The sequence below is a fragment of the Dunckerocampus dactyliophorus genome, chromosome 5, assembly GCF_027744805.1.
Source record: "Dunckerocampus dactyliophorus isolate RoL2022-P2 chromosome 5, RoL_Ddac_1.1, whole genome shotgun sequence".
Taxonomy (NCBI): domain Eukaryota; kingdom Metazoa; phylum Chordata; class Actinopteri; order Syngnathiformes; family Syngnathidae; genus Dunckerocampus; species Dunckerocampus dactyliophorus.
Genome location: NC_072823.1, coordinates 32,262,698 through 32,275,974, shown reverse-complemented (window position 1 = coordinate 32,275,974; position 13,277 = coordinate 32,262,698). Strand labels below are relative to the sequence as shown.

General features: G+C 42.2%; 1 protein-coding gene across 1 annotated transcript in view; it reads right to left on the bottom strand.

Moving 5' to 3' along the window:
* Positions 1–13,277, bottom strand: part of slc12a3 (solute carrier family 12 member 3) — a 38,667-nt gene continuing 25,390 nt past the window's right edge. Inside the window, exons 14-25 of the mRNA XM_054776537.1 lie at positions 12,638–12,737; positions 12,376–12,493; positions 12,175–12,288; positions 11,074–11,180; positions 10,928–10,995; positions 10,289–10,366; positions 8,340–8,438; positions 8,156–8,267; positions 6,570–6,650; positions 1,877–2,015; positions 590–657; positions 1–511 (exon numbers count right to left, since the gene is read on the bottom strand). Of these exons, the coding sequence (XP_054632512.1) occupies positions 370–511; positions 590–657; positions 1,877–2,015; positions 6,570–6,650; positions 8,156–8,267; positions 8,340–8,438; positions 10,289–10,366; positions 10,928–10,995; positions 11,074–11,180; positions 12,175–12,288; positions 12,376–12,493; positions 12,638–12,737 (1,226 nt within the window). The 3' untranslated portion in view covers positions 1–369. The remainder of the gene's footprint in view (positions 512–589; positions 658–1,876; positions 2,016–6,569; positions 6,651–8,155; positions 8,268–8,339; positions 8,439–10,288; positions 10,367–10,927; positions 10,996–11,073; positions 11,181–12,174; positions 12,289–12,375; positions 12,494–12,637; positions 12,738–13,277) is intronic.

Below are 13,277 nucleotides of genomic sequence, written 5' to 3'. Positions count from 1 at the left end.
CATAGGCCAATTTTTTTTATCAATTTCTTTAGTATTACCATTGGCAGACACTTGCTGCTATCATGCTAGGTTTTTCAGGCTAATGTTAGTATTGTTGAAATGCTAACATTATCATAGTGACATTGCAGTCATTTTCATAATTAGAAACATACATAAACACTTTTGTATATAAGTTTGTCTACCATGTTAGGTGTTATCATGTTAGCGCTAGCATGCTAATATTAGCATAGCAGCATTTTATTAAGCCATTTCCATAAGTATTGACATATCAGACACTTTACGAATGACGAAAAGCGAGGTTGCGCTGTACAGTCTATGATTATTACAGCATAGCAATTATGATGCTGAAATTCTTATGTCTACGACTTTTCACTGGCAGTAGAAGGTGAGGACGTTTTCCTGGTTTCCTCTGACCAAAAGGACTGGAGGCCCCAAGTCACGTGACAGGACTTCCAGCCACGCCAGATAGAGGACGCTGGGACACACTCCTCTCCTCCTCACCGGCATGGTGCTGGCGGGATGAACACGGTAGAGTTTGTGTTCCGTCGCGTGAGTATTGTACAGTACACACACGTGCTCATGGACTCACATAACCACCAGCGCAGCTTCTCTGGAGTAGTCCTGCACGATCTCATTCACACGAAGCTGACGGGAAGTCTGATCAGCACAGACATGTGACTATTATGACACACTTGGACATTTTGTGAAGCATGCTAAGTAGTTCTAGATCGTATTTCAACTATTAACTGTTTCAACGTTCTTCTTGGATTTTTTTTTCTTGAAATTATGACCCCCCCCCCCCCCAAATATTTTGACTTTATTCCCATAATATTATAACTTCTTCCCCAATTACATTTTCCAAAAATGACAACTAAATTTGGTTCATTTTGTTAAAAAAGAAAACAAGTTTCAGGAATATTTTAGCGCATACTAATTAAATTATATAATTTCTCCTCGTGCTTTTATGAATTTTAATTGTCATAAAGCTGTGTATTTTTGTCTTAATAATTGGACTTTATTGTCATAAAATTACAGATTTTTTTTTACTTTTTTTTTTTATTTATCAGTTATTTTGACGTTCCCCTCGGAATTATGACTTTATTCCCAAATATTTTGAATTAATTCCCGTAACATTTGAACTTTTTCTCTAACCTGTAAAATGAGGACTTTCTATCGTTAGATTACAACCTTTTGTCTCTTCATATTTTGACTTTTTTCTTGTAAAATTGAGCATTCTACCATTACAAAAGGATCAAATCTATGTATGCATGCCAGTAACGGCACCAACAAGTGTCTTCAATAAATGGAAAAAGTCCATTTTATTCCTTGTTTGTAATTATTTCACACGGTTTTGCACATGTAAAATCATAATGTTTCACCACATTTTGATTTTTATGTCTTATATGTCTAATTTTCTCTTTTTATGTCTACTGTATTGGATAATATGAATGTAACGGAGACTATCGGGTTGTTATTTAAAGTCTAGAGGGCTCTAATAACGTTAAAAAGTGTATTTAGACAGTCATAAACAGGTTTTCCATGCCTTATTTTGTCTTATCTCTACTATATTGGGTAATAGGAGTGAAAAGGTGACTCTAGGGGTGTTATATCATGTCTAGAGGTCTCTAATAATGTTACAAAGCGTATTTAGAAGGTCATAAACAAGTTTTGTATGCCTAATGTGTCTTATTTTCTCTTAATATGTCTACTATATTGGGTAATGGGAGTGTAAAGCTGACTATAGGGGTGTTATTTCATGTCTATAGGGCTCTGATGTTTAAAAAGCGTATTTAGACGGTCATGTTCTATGCCTTATATGTCTTATTTTCTCCTATTATGTCGTGTGTGTGTGTGTGTGTATGTGTGTGTGTCAGACCTTGGCCCTGTTCCTCTCCAGATCTTGGTCAGTGATCCCCCAAGGCTCCTCCTGTGCTCTTGATGGAGCAGAATGGCATTCACTCTTGGGATTTGGATCCTGCTTGAAGGAACTCAGCATCTTCTCAAACTGATGAACGCTGTTTAGATAAAAGAGCACACAAGTTGAGCAGATGAAACCCATACGAGCATTCTCCAATGTTGCATTTATTCATTACAATATGGTAATGCCTTCAAGCTACCAATGGTTCAGTACGGCCTAATATTTGTCAAATAAGCAAATTTGACATTGTTTGTTGCCTAAATGAAACATTGCCTAGCATGAAAATGGATAAATGAAGTCCAGTACAAAAACATAAGGCATTCAGAAGCCGTGGCGATGAAATGTAGCGTTGTACACTGGTCATCCGGTGTCAGTAATGTTATTGGAATGTTGGCTGAGACTTGATGGGCGGAACAACAGGCCTTTATTGCAGCTTTGGATGATCTCAAAACAGGCACAATAATCCCTAACACAGATATTGTTGCAGCCGTAACCCACGCCAAGCGAAAACTTAACTCTGAACTTCCTGTCCACCTCTTTCAGGTCCCGAAGGGAAGACATTTATAGGAACACACACCAGCACGAGCATTAATTGTCTTCAATGGCTTATTTTCTCTTATTATGTCCACTAAGTGTAAAGGTGACTATAGGGGTGTTATTTCATTTCTCGAGGGCTCTAATGATGTTAAAAATTTTACTTACAAGTCGTAAACAAGTTTTCTATGTCTTATTGTATTGTATTGTATTGTACTTTATTTTTTCCCACAGCAGGAATGCGTCTGTGTAGGCTCTCAGTCGTACAGGAGTTGTCCATCGTGGGAAAGGCTTCTTGAGACGTCATCTGTACTTCTGTGAAGAAGGTGTCGGACGTTTCGCTCCTCATCCGAAGAGCTTCGTCAGCGAACTAACAAGTGCTGGTAGCCTAGGCCTTAAATACAGTAAGAGTGGGCGGGATTGGTGTGCCAACACCCTCCTCCTATTGGTTCCTTACACTAAGCCTGGGCGGAGTAGTGGTAGAATCCTCTCCTGCTATTAACACCTCCGATAAAAGGGAAGTGTCGCTCCCTAGGTTGGGTATGAACGACTCTGATACTATAACACACTGTTTTCTTTTGATTTTGGCCAAAGAAAACAGATGGTTTGAAAGAGGAGTAAAGGAAGCTATTTTTGTCAAACAACAGAACCCATCATTGAATCGGAATGGTGGCTTGAGGTTTAATTTAGACCCTGTGTTCAGCAGGTTACTGAGACCAAAACCCACAGCTCTTAGTCTTGCAAATGAGGTGAAGCCAGGGCCGAGCCAGAACAATAGATGCTAAGGAGCCAGTATCAGAGTCGTTCATACCCAACCTACTGAGCGACACTTCCCTTTTATCAGAGGTGCTAATAGCTGGAGAGGATTATACCACTACTCCGCCCAGGCTTAGTGTAAGGAACCAATAGGAGGAGGGTGTTGGCACACCAATTCCGCCCACTCTTACTGTATTTAAGGCCTAGGCTACCAGCACTTATTAGTTCGCTGACGAAGCTCTTCGGATGAGGAGCGAAACGTCCGACACCTTCTTCACTGAAGTACAGATGACGTCTCAAGAAGACTTTCCCTCCACAGCAGGGAAATTCACTTGTTACAGCAGCAAGCAAGATGTGCAAGTAAAGAATACATAGTGACTACAACATGGTTCAGGTGGTGCAGGTGTTGTAGAGCCTGACAGCGGTCGGTATGAAGGACCTGCGGAACCTCTCCTTCTTACACCGTGGGTGTCACAGTCTGCTGCTGAAGGAGCTGCTAAGGGAACCCACAGTGTCATGTAGGGGGTGAGAGGCGTTGTCCATGATGGATGTCAGCTTAGCCAACATCCTTCTCCCCCCCACTTCCTCCACGGAGTCCAAAGGACCGTCCAGGACAGAGCTCGCTCTCCTGATCAGTCTATTGATCCTGCTCCTGTCCCTGTCCGTGCTGCCCCCTCTCCAGCAGCCCACAGCATAGAAGATGGCTGAGGCCACCACAGAGTCATAAAAGGTCCGTAAAAGAGTCCTGCACACACCAAAGGACCTCAGTCTCCTCAGCAGGTGGAGGCGACTTTGGCCCTTCTTGTAGAGGGTGTGGGTGTTGACGGACCAGTCCAGTTTGTTGTTAAGGTGAACACCCAGGAATTTGTAGCTGTCTACCAACTCTATGTCCGCTCCCTGGATGTTCACCGGTGTGAAGTGGGATGTTTTCCTCTGGAAGTTAATGATCATCTCCTTTGTCTTGCTGGTGTTGAGTTGTAGCTGGTTAAGCTCACTCCAGCTGACAAAGTCCCTGATGACCGTCCTGTATTCCAGATCATTCCCCTCTGAAACACAACCAACGATGGCTGTGTCGTCTGAGAACTTCTGGATGTGACACTGTGTGGAGTTGTGTGTGAAGTCCGAGGTGTAGAGGTTGAAGAGGAAAGGGGAGAGTACCGTACCCTGAGGGGCACCTGTGCTGCAGAGTACCATGTCAGACACACAGTGACGGCGCCTCACATACTGTGGGCTGTTGGTGAGGTAGTCTATAATCCATGCAGTCAGGTGTTGGTCTACTCCCACACTCTCCATCTTTACTCTGAGTAGTGACGGCTAGATGGTGTTAAAGGCAATGGAGAAATCAAAAAACATGACCCTCACAGCGCTCCCGCTGTCCTCCAGGTGTAGCAGTGATCTGTGCAGCAGGGGCAAACTGCAGGGGGTCCAGCTGAGTGCCCACCAGGGGTCGCAGGTGCTGCAGGATAATCCTCTCCATGGTCTTCATCAGGTGAGAGGTCAAGGCAACAGGCCTGAAGTGGTTAGGCTCCTTGGGACGCGGTGTCTTTGGTATCGGGACCACACAGGAGGTCTTCCACAGGGCCAGGACTTTCTCCAGGCTCAGGCTGAGATTGAACAAGTGCCTGAGAACGCCACAGAGCTGGTCAGCACAGTCCTTGAGGATTCTAGGGCTGATGCCGTCCCGTCCCGGGGCCTTCCTTGCCTTGATCTTCCTCAGCTGACTTCTCACTTGATCATCAGTTATGGAGAGGGGGATAGAGGATGGCTGGGATGGGGATGTTGGGGGGGTGAAGAGTGGTGAGTGGGTAGGGGAGGGAGGGAGACTCAAATCTGTTGAAAAACAGATTGAGTTCATCTGCCCAGATCTTGTCCCCACTGGCTTGGTCTCTCCCCACTCCTTTACCATGGCCTGTGATGGTCTGCAGGCCTCTCCAGACTTCCCTGTCATTATTCTGCTCCAGCTGCTTCTCCAGTTTCCTCCTGTAGCAGTCCTTCCCCTTCCTGATCTTATGCCAGAGTTCTCTCTGGACTCTGCACAGCTCCTCCTTGTCCCCCGAGTTGAAGACCCTCTTCTTCTTATTCAGCAGGGCCTTAATGTCAGAGGTCACCCAGGGTTTTTGTTGGGAAAACACAGCACCAACTTGGAGGGCACAGTGTTCTCCACACAGAAGTTGATATAGTCTGTGATGCAGTGCGTCATGCTGTCAACGTCACTGCCATGGGGACTACAGAGCGCTTCCCAGTCTGTTGTCTGGAAGCAGTCTCTGAGCCTAGCACTGCTCTCCTCAGACCACTGCTTCACAGGCCTCTTCCCAGGGGGTTGTCTATTCACTACTGGAGTGTAGTCTGTGACGAGATGGATGAGGTTGTGATCAGAACGACCCAGCGGGTGGAGGCGGGGTGAGGTGTATGCATCCTTGATATTTGCATACAGGAGGTCCAAAGTTTTATTGTCTCTAGTGTGGCATTTGACATACTGGGTGAAGGTGGGAAGACCAGAGGACAGGGAAGCATGATTGAAGTCACCGGAGATGAGGAGGAGGGATTGGATTGGGATTGGGATATATGTCTTATATCACCTTATTCTTATTCCCTGTCTACTATGTTGGGTAATAGGAGTGTAAAGGTGACTATAGGGGTGTTATTTCATGTCTAAAGGGATCTAATGTTAAAAAACTGTATTTAGAAGGTCATAAACATGTTTTCTATGTTTTATTTTCTGTTATTTCTACTATATTTTGCAATAGGAGTGGTGGTGACTATAAGATTCAAGAGTTCAAGATTCAAGAGTTTTATTGTCATATGCATAGTAAAACAGGCTGTTATACTGTGCAATGAAATGAAATACAAGGGCGTTATTTCATATCTAGAGGGCTCTGATCATGTTTAAAACTGTATTCAGAAGGTCGTAAACAAGTTTTCCATGTCTTACTTTCTTATAGGTCTACTATATTGGGTAATAGGAGTGTAAAGGTGACTATAGGGGTGTTATTTCATGTCTAGAGGGCTCTGATAATATTTAAAACTTTATTCAGAAGGTCGTAAACAAGTTTTCCATGTCTTATTTTCTCTTATGTCTACTATATTGGGTAGTAGGAGTGTAAAGGTGACTATAGGGGTGTTATTTCATGTCTAGAGGGCTCTCATAATGCTAAAAATCTTATCTAGAAACAGCTTTTCTATGCTCTAACTCCAAATGTATTCCATTTATGAATAAGCAATCTTTGTTTCGTGGAAATTCACTGATCACAGTTGGGTCTGGAACCAATGAAGTGCGTAATAAATGTAATAATGTGTAGTACCAGTTTGCAATAGATGTTTTCTCTGTCAGTGGCTATGGTAAAGATCCTGATAGGCTTACTTTCGGGGGTTTTGATGGAGGTCAGGAAGCACTTCAACATCACGGATACCAAGGCGGAACTTCTGGATTAATGTCGAAACCCTGGAGGGAAAAAAAAAAACGTTCATCTGTTCTGTCCAATAGAAATACTTTTGTGTGCTGATACGAGTAGAAGCTTGAATAAGAAAATATGAAATAACAGGAGACGATGATGGTGTATACTGGAAAGGTGAAATTGTGCGAGAAAGTTTCATGGCAGGTTTACATAAGCACTTGTCTTCAAGTCCTGCACACACTGTGTACACACCTGAGCGCAGCACATGGAGGAATACACATAGTTACGTAAGCCCTGGCAAGATAAATGTTGCGCTTTGAAGAAATCTAGGACTTCCACTGCTATACTGTATGTCTTGGAGATGAATAAAGCATCTCTCTATGATTGCATCCCAGTCAGTAGATGCACTTGCAAGACAGCAGCTGGCACAAGTGAGGGAGATGAAACACAACTGCACAATGTACACATCTGGGTGGAACTTTGACAGTTGGAAGGGCCAGGAAGGGCCACAGTGAGAAATAAAAGGATGACACTTTGCCACTTTTTTTTTTTTTTTTTTTACTTTTCCCCCCTACACAAATGGCACAAGCTTTTCCCCCAATCTCATTTTCCAAAAATCACAACTTTGTTTTGTTTTGTTTTTTTCTCATAACATTACGAATTAAAAAAATAAGTGAAGAAAATATTTAAACTCTATGCAACTAAAATGATATTTTTGCTTATACGAGTGTATTATTGTAAAATTGGGTCTTTTTTAAAATTAGAATAGGACGTTTTTCAAATTTTTCAATGTAAATTTTGTCCTCTGAATCATGACTTTATTCCCAATAATATTATGGCTTTTTTCTCATAATATTTAGAATTTATTCACATAATATTATGACTTTATTCCCATAATATTATGACTTTATACCCATAATATTTCGAATATATTCACAAAATATTTTGACTTTATTCCCACAATATTATGACTTTATTCCCATAATATTATGACTTTATTCCCATAATATTACGACTTTTTTCCCATAATATTTACAATTTATTCCCATAATATTTGGGCTTTATTTTATTATTGGAGTGTATTATTGTACAATTGGGTCTTTTTTTTTCAAATTTTTCAATGTAAATTTTGTTCCCGGAATTATGACTTTATTCCCATAATATTTAGAATTTATTCCCATAATGTAGACTTTATTCTCATAACATTATAACTTTTCCCCAACCTAATTTTCCAAAAATTGCAACTTTGTTTTGTTTGTTTCACATAATATTACAATGCTAAAAAATTACTTATTTTTTCTTTGAAATTTCAGCTTTATGCGACTAAAATGATATTTTTCTACATAATATTACAACATTATCCTTTTTTGTAAAATGACTGCTGATTTAGCCATTTTTTGATGTTGTCTTGTGAAATAAAATTTTTACAGGCCAATAAAAAAACAGCCACGTGCCGCAATGACCCCCGGGCCTCACTTTGCCCCCCCCCCCTTTGTGTTATATTATTATTACAATTACATGATGATATGTGATGAGTGATGTGAGTGCTTACTCCTCTCTCCTCTCCTCATTGGTGGAATTTTCCCCGCCCACAAACACTCGAAGCCTACATTTAGCCCAGCGCTTCCTCCGAGTTAGCAGGTAGGGAAGCAGCAGGGTGAGGCCTAGCAGGCACACACGCACATGGATGAGAACACTTGCGGCAAGACTGAGGAACACAACAAGCGTGATCACACCTCCGTCGTCAGACAGCCAGTACACGTCGATGGTCTTTGCTCCTTGCGTTTTCCCAAACGGTGTGCTCGCTTGAGGCGCAGGCTCCACCTGCATCGCAGCTGCAAATGAGACGGGTGTTGTTTTAGATCTATTCGGCTGTGAACAGTCGCACTCATGAGCAAGCCACTGGTTTCCAGTACAGGATGTGAACTGCTAATGCACATCATTCAAGCATAAAAAAGTCACCAGGCCTTTGTTGTGATGATGTGTAATGCAGGGCTTTTGTTGCTCACAACAGGCACAATTATAACAAAAATAAAATAATCATCATCAAAATCCCTAATAAAGACACAGGCTACTTTTGTGGCCGTAACCCACGGCAATCTGAAACGACGCCACCTACTGTCCACCCACCACAACACATTTATCGCAACACACACGAGCACAAGTCTTTTTCTATGTCTTATATGTCTTATTTTCTCCTACTATGTCTACTATATTGGGTAATAGGAGTGTAAAGGTGACTATAGGGGTGTTATTTCATGTCTAGAGGGCTCTAATCATGTTAAAAAGCATATTTAGAAGGTGTTAAATACTTTTCTACGTCTTATTTTCTCTTATTATGTCTACTATTTTGGGTAATAGGTGTGTAAAGGTGACTATAGGGGTGTTATTTCATGTCTGGAGGGCTCTAATTATGTTAAAAAAAAGCATATTTAGAAGGTGGTAAACACGTGTTCTATGTCTTATATTCTCTTATTATGTCTCCTATTTTGGGTAGTCGGCGTGTAAAGGTGACTATGGGGTGTAATTCATGTCTGGAGGGCTCTAACTGTTACGATGGTGTTTGTCACTCTGCTGCCGCCTTCTGTCTGTTTGCTCTCTGTGCAGCTTCAGCCGGTGTGGGTGGAGTTCCCAGCACACACCTGCTGACAATCTCATCAAGCACCCTTCATATACCCAGCGGCAACGAGAAGCCAGTGCCAGATTGTACTCCTTGCTACCCCTTGTTACCTGTTCCGCTTGGTCCGGCTCCTCACCTGCTTCCCTGCTTTCTGGCTCCCCTTCATTACCGCTCTGTGTCGTGCTTTTGACTTGTATACCTACCGTTGTTCCAGCTCAGGTTTGCCTGTAGTTGTTCTTTGTTAATTCATAGTTATTTCCTGTCAGCCTTTTGCTGACAGCGTTTTCTGTTGATACTTTTGGTTTTGTACTTTTTGCCTTGGTTGTGTTTTTCCCTTTCTCGGGTCACCTTCTGTTATTAAACCTTTTGTATCTTATTTTGGACTCCTGTCTCTGCGTTGGGATCCGCCACGTCATCCGTGGCTCCACCCCTTGTGACACTAACCATGTTAAAAAGCATATTTAGAAGGTGGTAAACACGTTTTCTATGTCTTATTTGCTCTTATTATGTCTACTATTTTGGGTAATAGGAGTGTAAAGGTGACTATAGGGGTGTTATTTCATGTCTGGAGGGTTCTAATTATTTTAAAAATATATTTAGAAGGTGGTAAACATGTTTTCTATGTCTTATATGTCTTATTTTCTCTTATTATGTCTCCTATTTTGGGTAGTAGGAGTGTAAAGGTGACTATAGGGGTGTAATTCATGTCTAGAGGCCTCTAATTATGTTAAAAAGTGTATTTAGAAGACGGTAAACACGTTTTTTATGTCTTATTTACTATAATTATGTCTACTATATTAGGTAAAAGGAGTGTAAAGATAACTATAGGGGTGCTTTTTCATGTCTGGAGGGCTCTAAGAATGTTAAAAAGTGTATGTAGAATGTCATAAACAAGTTTTCTATGTCTTATACGCCTTATTATGTCTACTATATTGGGTCATAGAAATGTGAAGATGACTATAGGGGCTACACTGAAATGATTGCGCAAGTGTACCTAATGAAGTGACCAGTTGGTAAAAAGTCCCCCCAGTACATAGAATATACAACACACATACATGTGCTTACATGTAGTGATGCTGTGCAATCCAGAAGGGTGACATGTGGGGTGTGTCCTCTCTGGTCCTCCATCAAAGCCTGGATTGACTGGAATCAAACATTTTGTCTTAACAGCTGCATTTAAATATATATGCTGTATATACTGTATATACAGTATATACAGTATGTGTGTGTGTGTATATATATATATACAGATAGATAGATAGCTAGATAGATATACATATATATATATATACATATATATATATATTTATACAGTATATGTGTGTAAATATACAGTATATATATAGAGAGAGAGAGAGAGTGAGAGAGAGAGAGAGAGAGAGAGAGAGAGCTATGGCCCCCACGTGCTTGTACGCATGCCTGACAACGTGGGGGCATGCTCCTAATGAGACTACGGATGGTGTCCTGGGGCAGATATTGGAGAAGATATTGACCAAGGGAGACAAAATGGGTGGCCGCTGGCCGCGTTGGACAGGTGACTGCTATACACAGGGTCTATAACATGTACATTTGCTGGGGGGGATTTTGCAGTGGCTGCTATAGGCAGGTGGCCGTTCTATAAAGGTGGCCGCTGAGACAGGTTTGACTGTATATATATATACATATATATATGTGTGTGTGGTTTCACCGTTTCACTGCTCTCACCGTGTGACTGATCCGGTCTCTCTCTCATTCTCAGCACACACACACCATACTGAAGGTCAAACGCATCCCTGGAGTCAGCAACGACACACGTACTCCTCACAGTTGGTGCTTTTAGATCCTGAATATGAATGTTTCTATGCACTCACTGCAATATTCCGATGTAAGTGTTTGCAGCCTGGGGCGAGTCACTCAGCCAGTCCGTCTTGAAACCCATCAGCAGGACATTGGGTCGTATCCTGCCCAAACCTGCACCCTGGTACATCATTCATACACCATTTCGTGAATACTCCACATTATCAGAAGCCACAGTCACTTCAAGTCACGGGGGATCCCCCACTTTTTTAGGGCTGTTATTTCATGTCTAGAGGACTCTAATAATGTTTACAAAGCATGTTTGGAATGTTGCAAACAGGTTTTCTATGTGTTATATGTCTTATTTTCTGTTATTATGTCTACTATATTGGGTAATAGGAGTGTAAAGGTGACTATAGGGGTGTTACTTCATGTCCAGAGGGCTCTAATCATGTTAAAAAGCATATTTAGAAGGTAGTAAACAAGTTTTGCATGTCTTAAGTGTCTTATGTCTTAACCTCCGATTTTGGCTCAACATTTGCAATAAATGTGAGTGTTGTGATGCGTGTTATCCTAGTTTACTCATTTATTTTGTTTCAATTTGGCCCCTTATTATTTTATTTCATTGATGTATTTTATTTTTATGTATTTATTTTTAATTTCATTGCCTCAACTGCCGTTGTTCGCTGGTCACGCCATCCAGGTGTAACCCCTAAATATGTCCCAAGCTTATTAAACACATTTACAGCACAGCGGCGCCTTGGTTGGCGTCATTAACCCGCCTTCATCGCCCAGACGAGGACCAATCAGCAGGAGCTTCGTTGAGTGACCAATGAACAGGAAAATAGTTGAGAGTTGAGAGCGCTGACCGCTGGGCCAAAAGCCCCAACTGTCAACCCAGCATTCAGCGCAGCTCTATAGGCCGAGGGACACATTTGCATGTTAGTTTGTCTTCAGCACACGAGCAAGAGTACACGATCAAAACCGTCCGCTTTTACTTCGGAACTAGTTTGATAACCCATACTTCCCTCCAAATCTGACAGACAATCAACACCGTGGGAGACTCATAGCCCCTTAAATAGGGGACACGTACCACCACAGCACTAGCCGTCAGGGGTTCAATTCAGGGAATCGTATGTCTACGTCTTGCAGTCCTTGTGTAACGTGTATCTGACCTGCAGCAGCATGTTCACTCCTGAGCGCAGGTCTGCAGACAGCACATGTTTGTAGAAGGACTTCACCTTCCTCTGCCTCAGCCACAAGTTGTGGGCGGCACTGCTGGCTCTTTGCTCCGCCGGAGGGAGATGATTCTGAGTGTGAGGAAAAGGCCTCAGGAAAGAAACCGTCATGAAAGATGGTGATATTCCTGAAGTGGCACTCACGGTCAGCACATGGCCACACACCATGAGACTCAGGTTCTTTGTCAGACTGCTGCCCAGATCTACCAGAGCTGGTCGACTGCTGGGAGGTCCCGTCAGCACCAAACACTGAGGTCTGCACAAAGTCCATCAGTGTTCCATCACATTTACATTCATATCAGTTAGAGCATATGCACTCCAGGAGCTAAAGATAGACGCTGCCTTCATTCCAGTTCACTCTTAAGCCAATCAATAAGCATCCATATTGATGATGACTCACCTGTAGTTCTTCACGTGGTCCTCCACTTGGTTCAGAGCCACACATTGGTTGAGTGCAATGCGGTAGGAGCTGGCCTGCACCGATGAGCCCCAGTTCACCGCTACACCCGCAAAGTCAAGCACAGTCAGCAGTGATCACTTTTTGGACTATTTCCAGTCTTATTTGCAGTCGCTTTGATTTTTTCTACGGCGTAAGGTGGTGGCTTCCATTGATTGCTTGAGAGAGGAGCGATCGCTTTATGAAATGATACTTTCTATTCTGCTGTATATTACTACAATTTTGATGACTTATTGGACTATTTCCAGCCTTTTTGGTGGTCGTCCTGATTATTTCTTCCACAGAAGGCAGCGGCTGCCATTGATTACTTGTGAGAGAAAAATAGCTTTATGGAGTGACCTGTCCTATTCTGCTGTATCATTACAATTTCAATGATTATTGGACTCTTGCCAGTTTTATGTGATGATTTCTGCCGTGGAAGGTGTCGGCTGTGGTTGAGTACTTACGAGAGGAGCAATCGCTTTAATGAAGTGACACTTTCTACTGTGCTGCGTTACTGAACTGTCTCTGACTCACTGGCCTTTTTCTTGTCTTAATCATGTGTAAAAAGGGGTTAAAGCAGTCAGGATGTCAGGTGTGAATG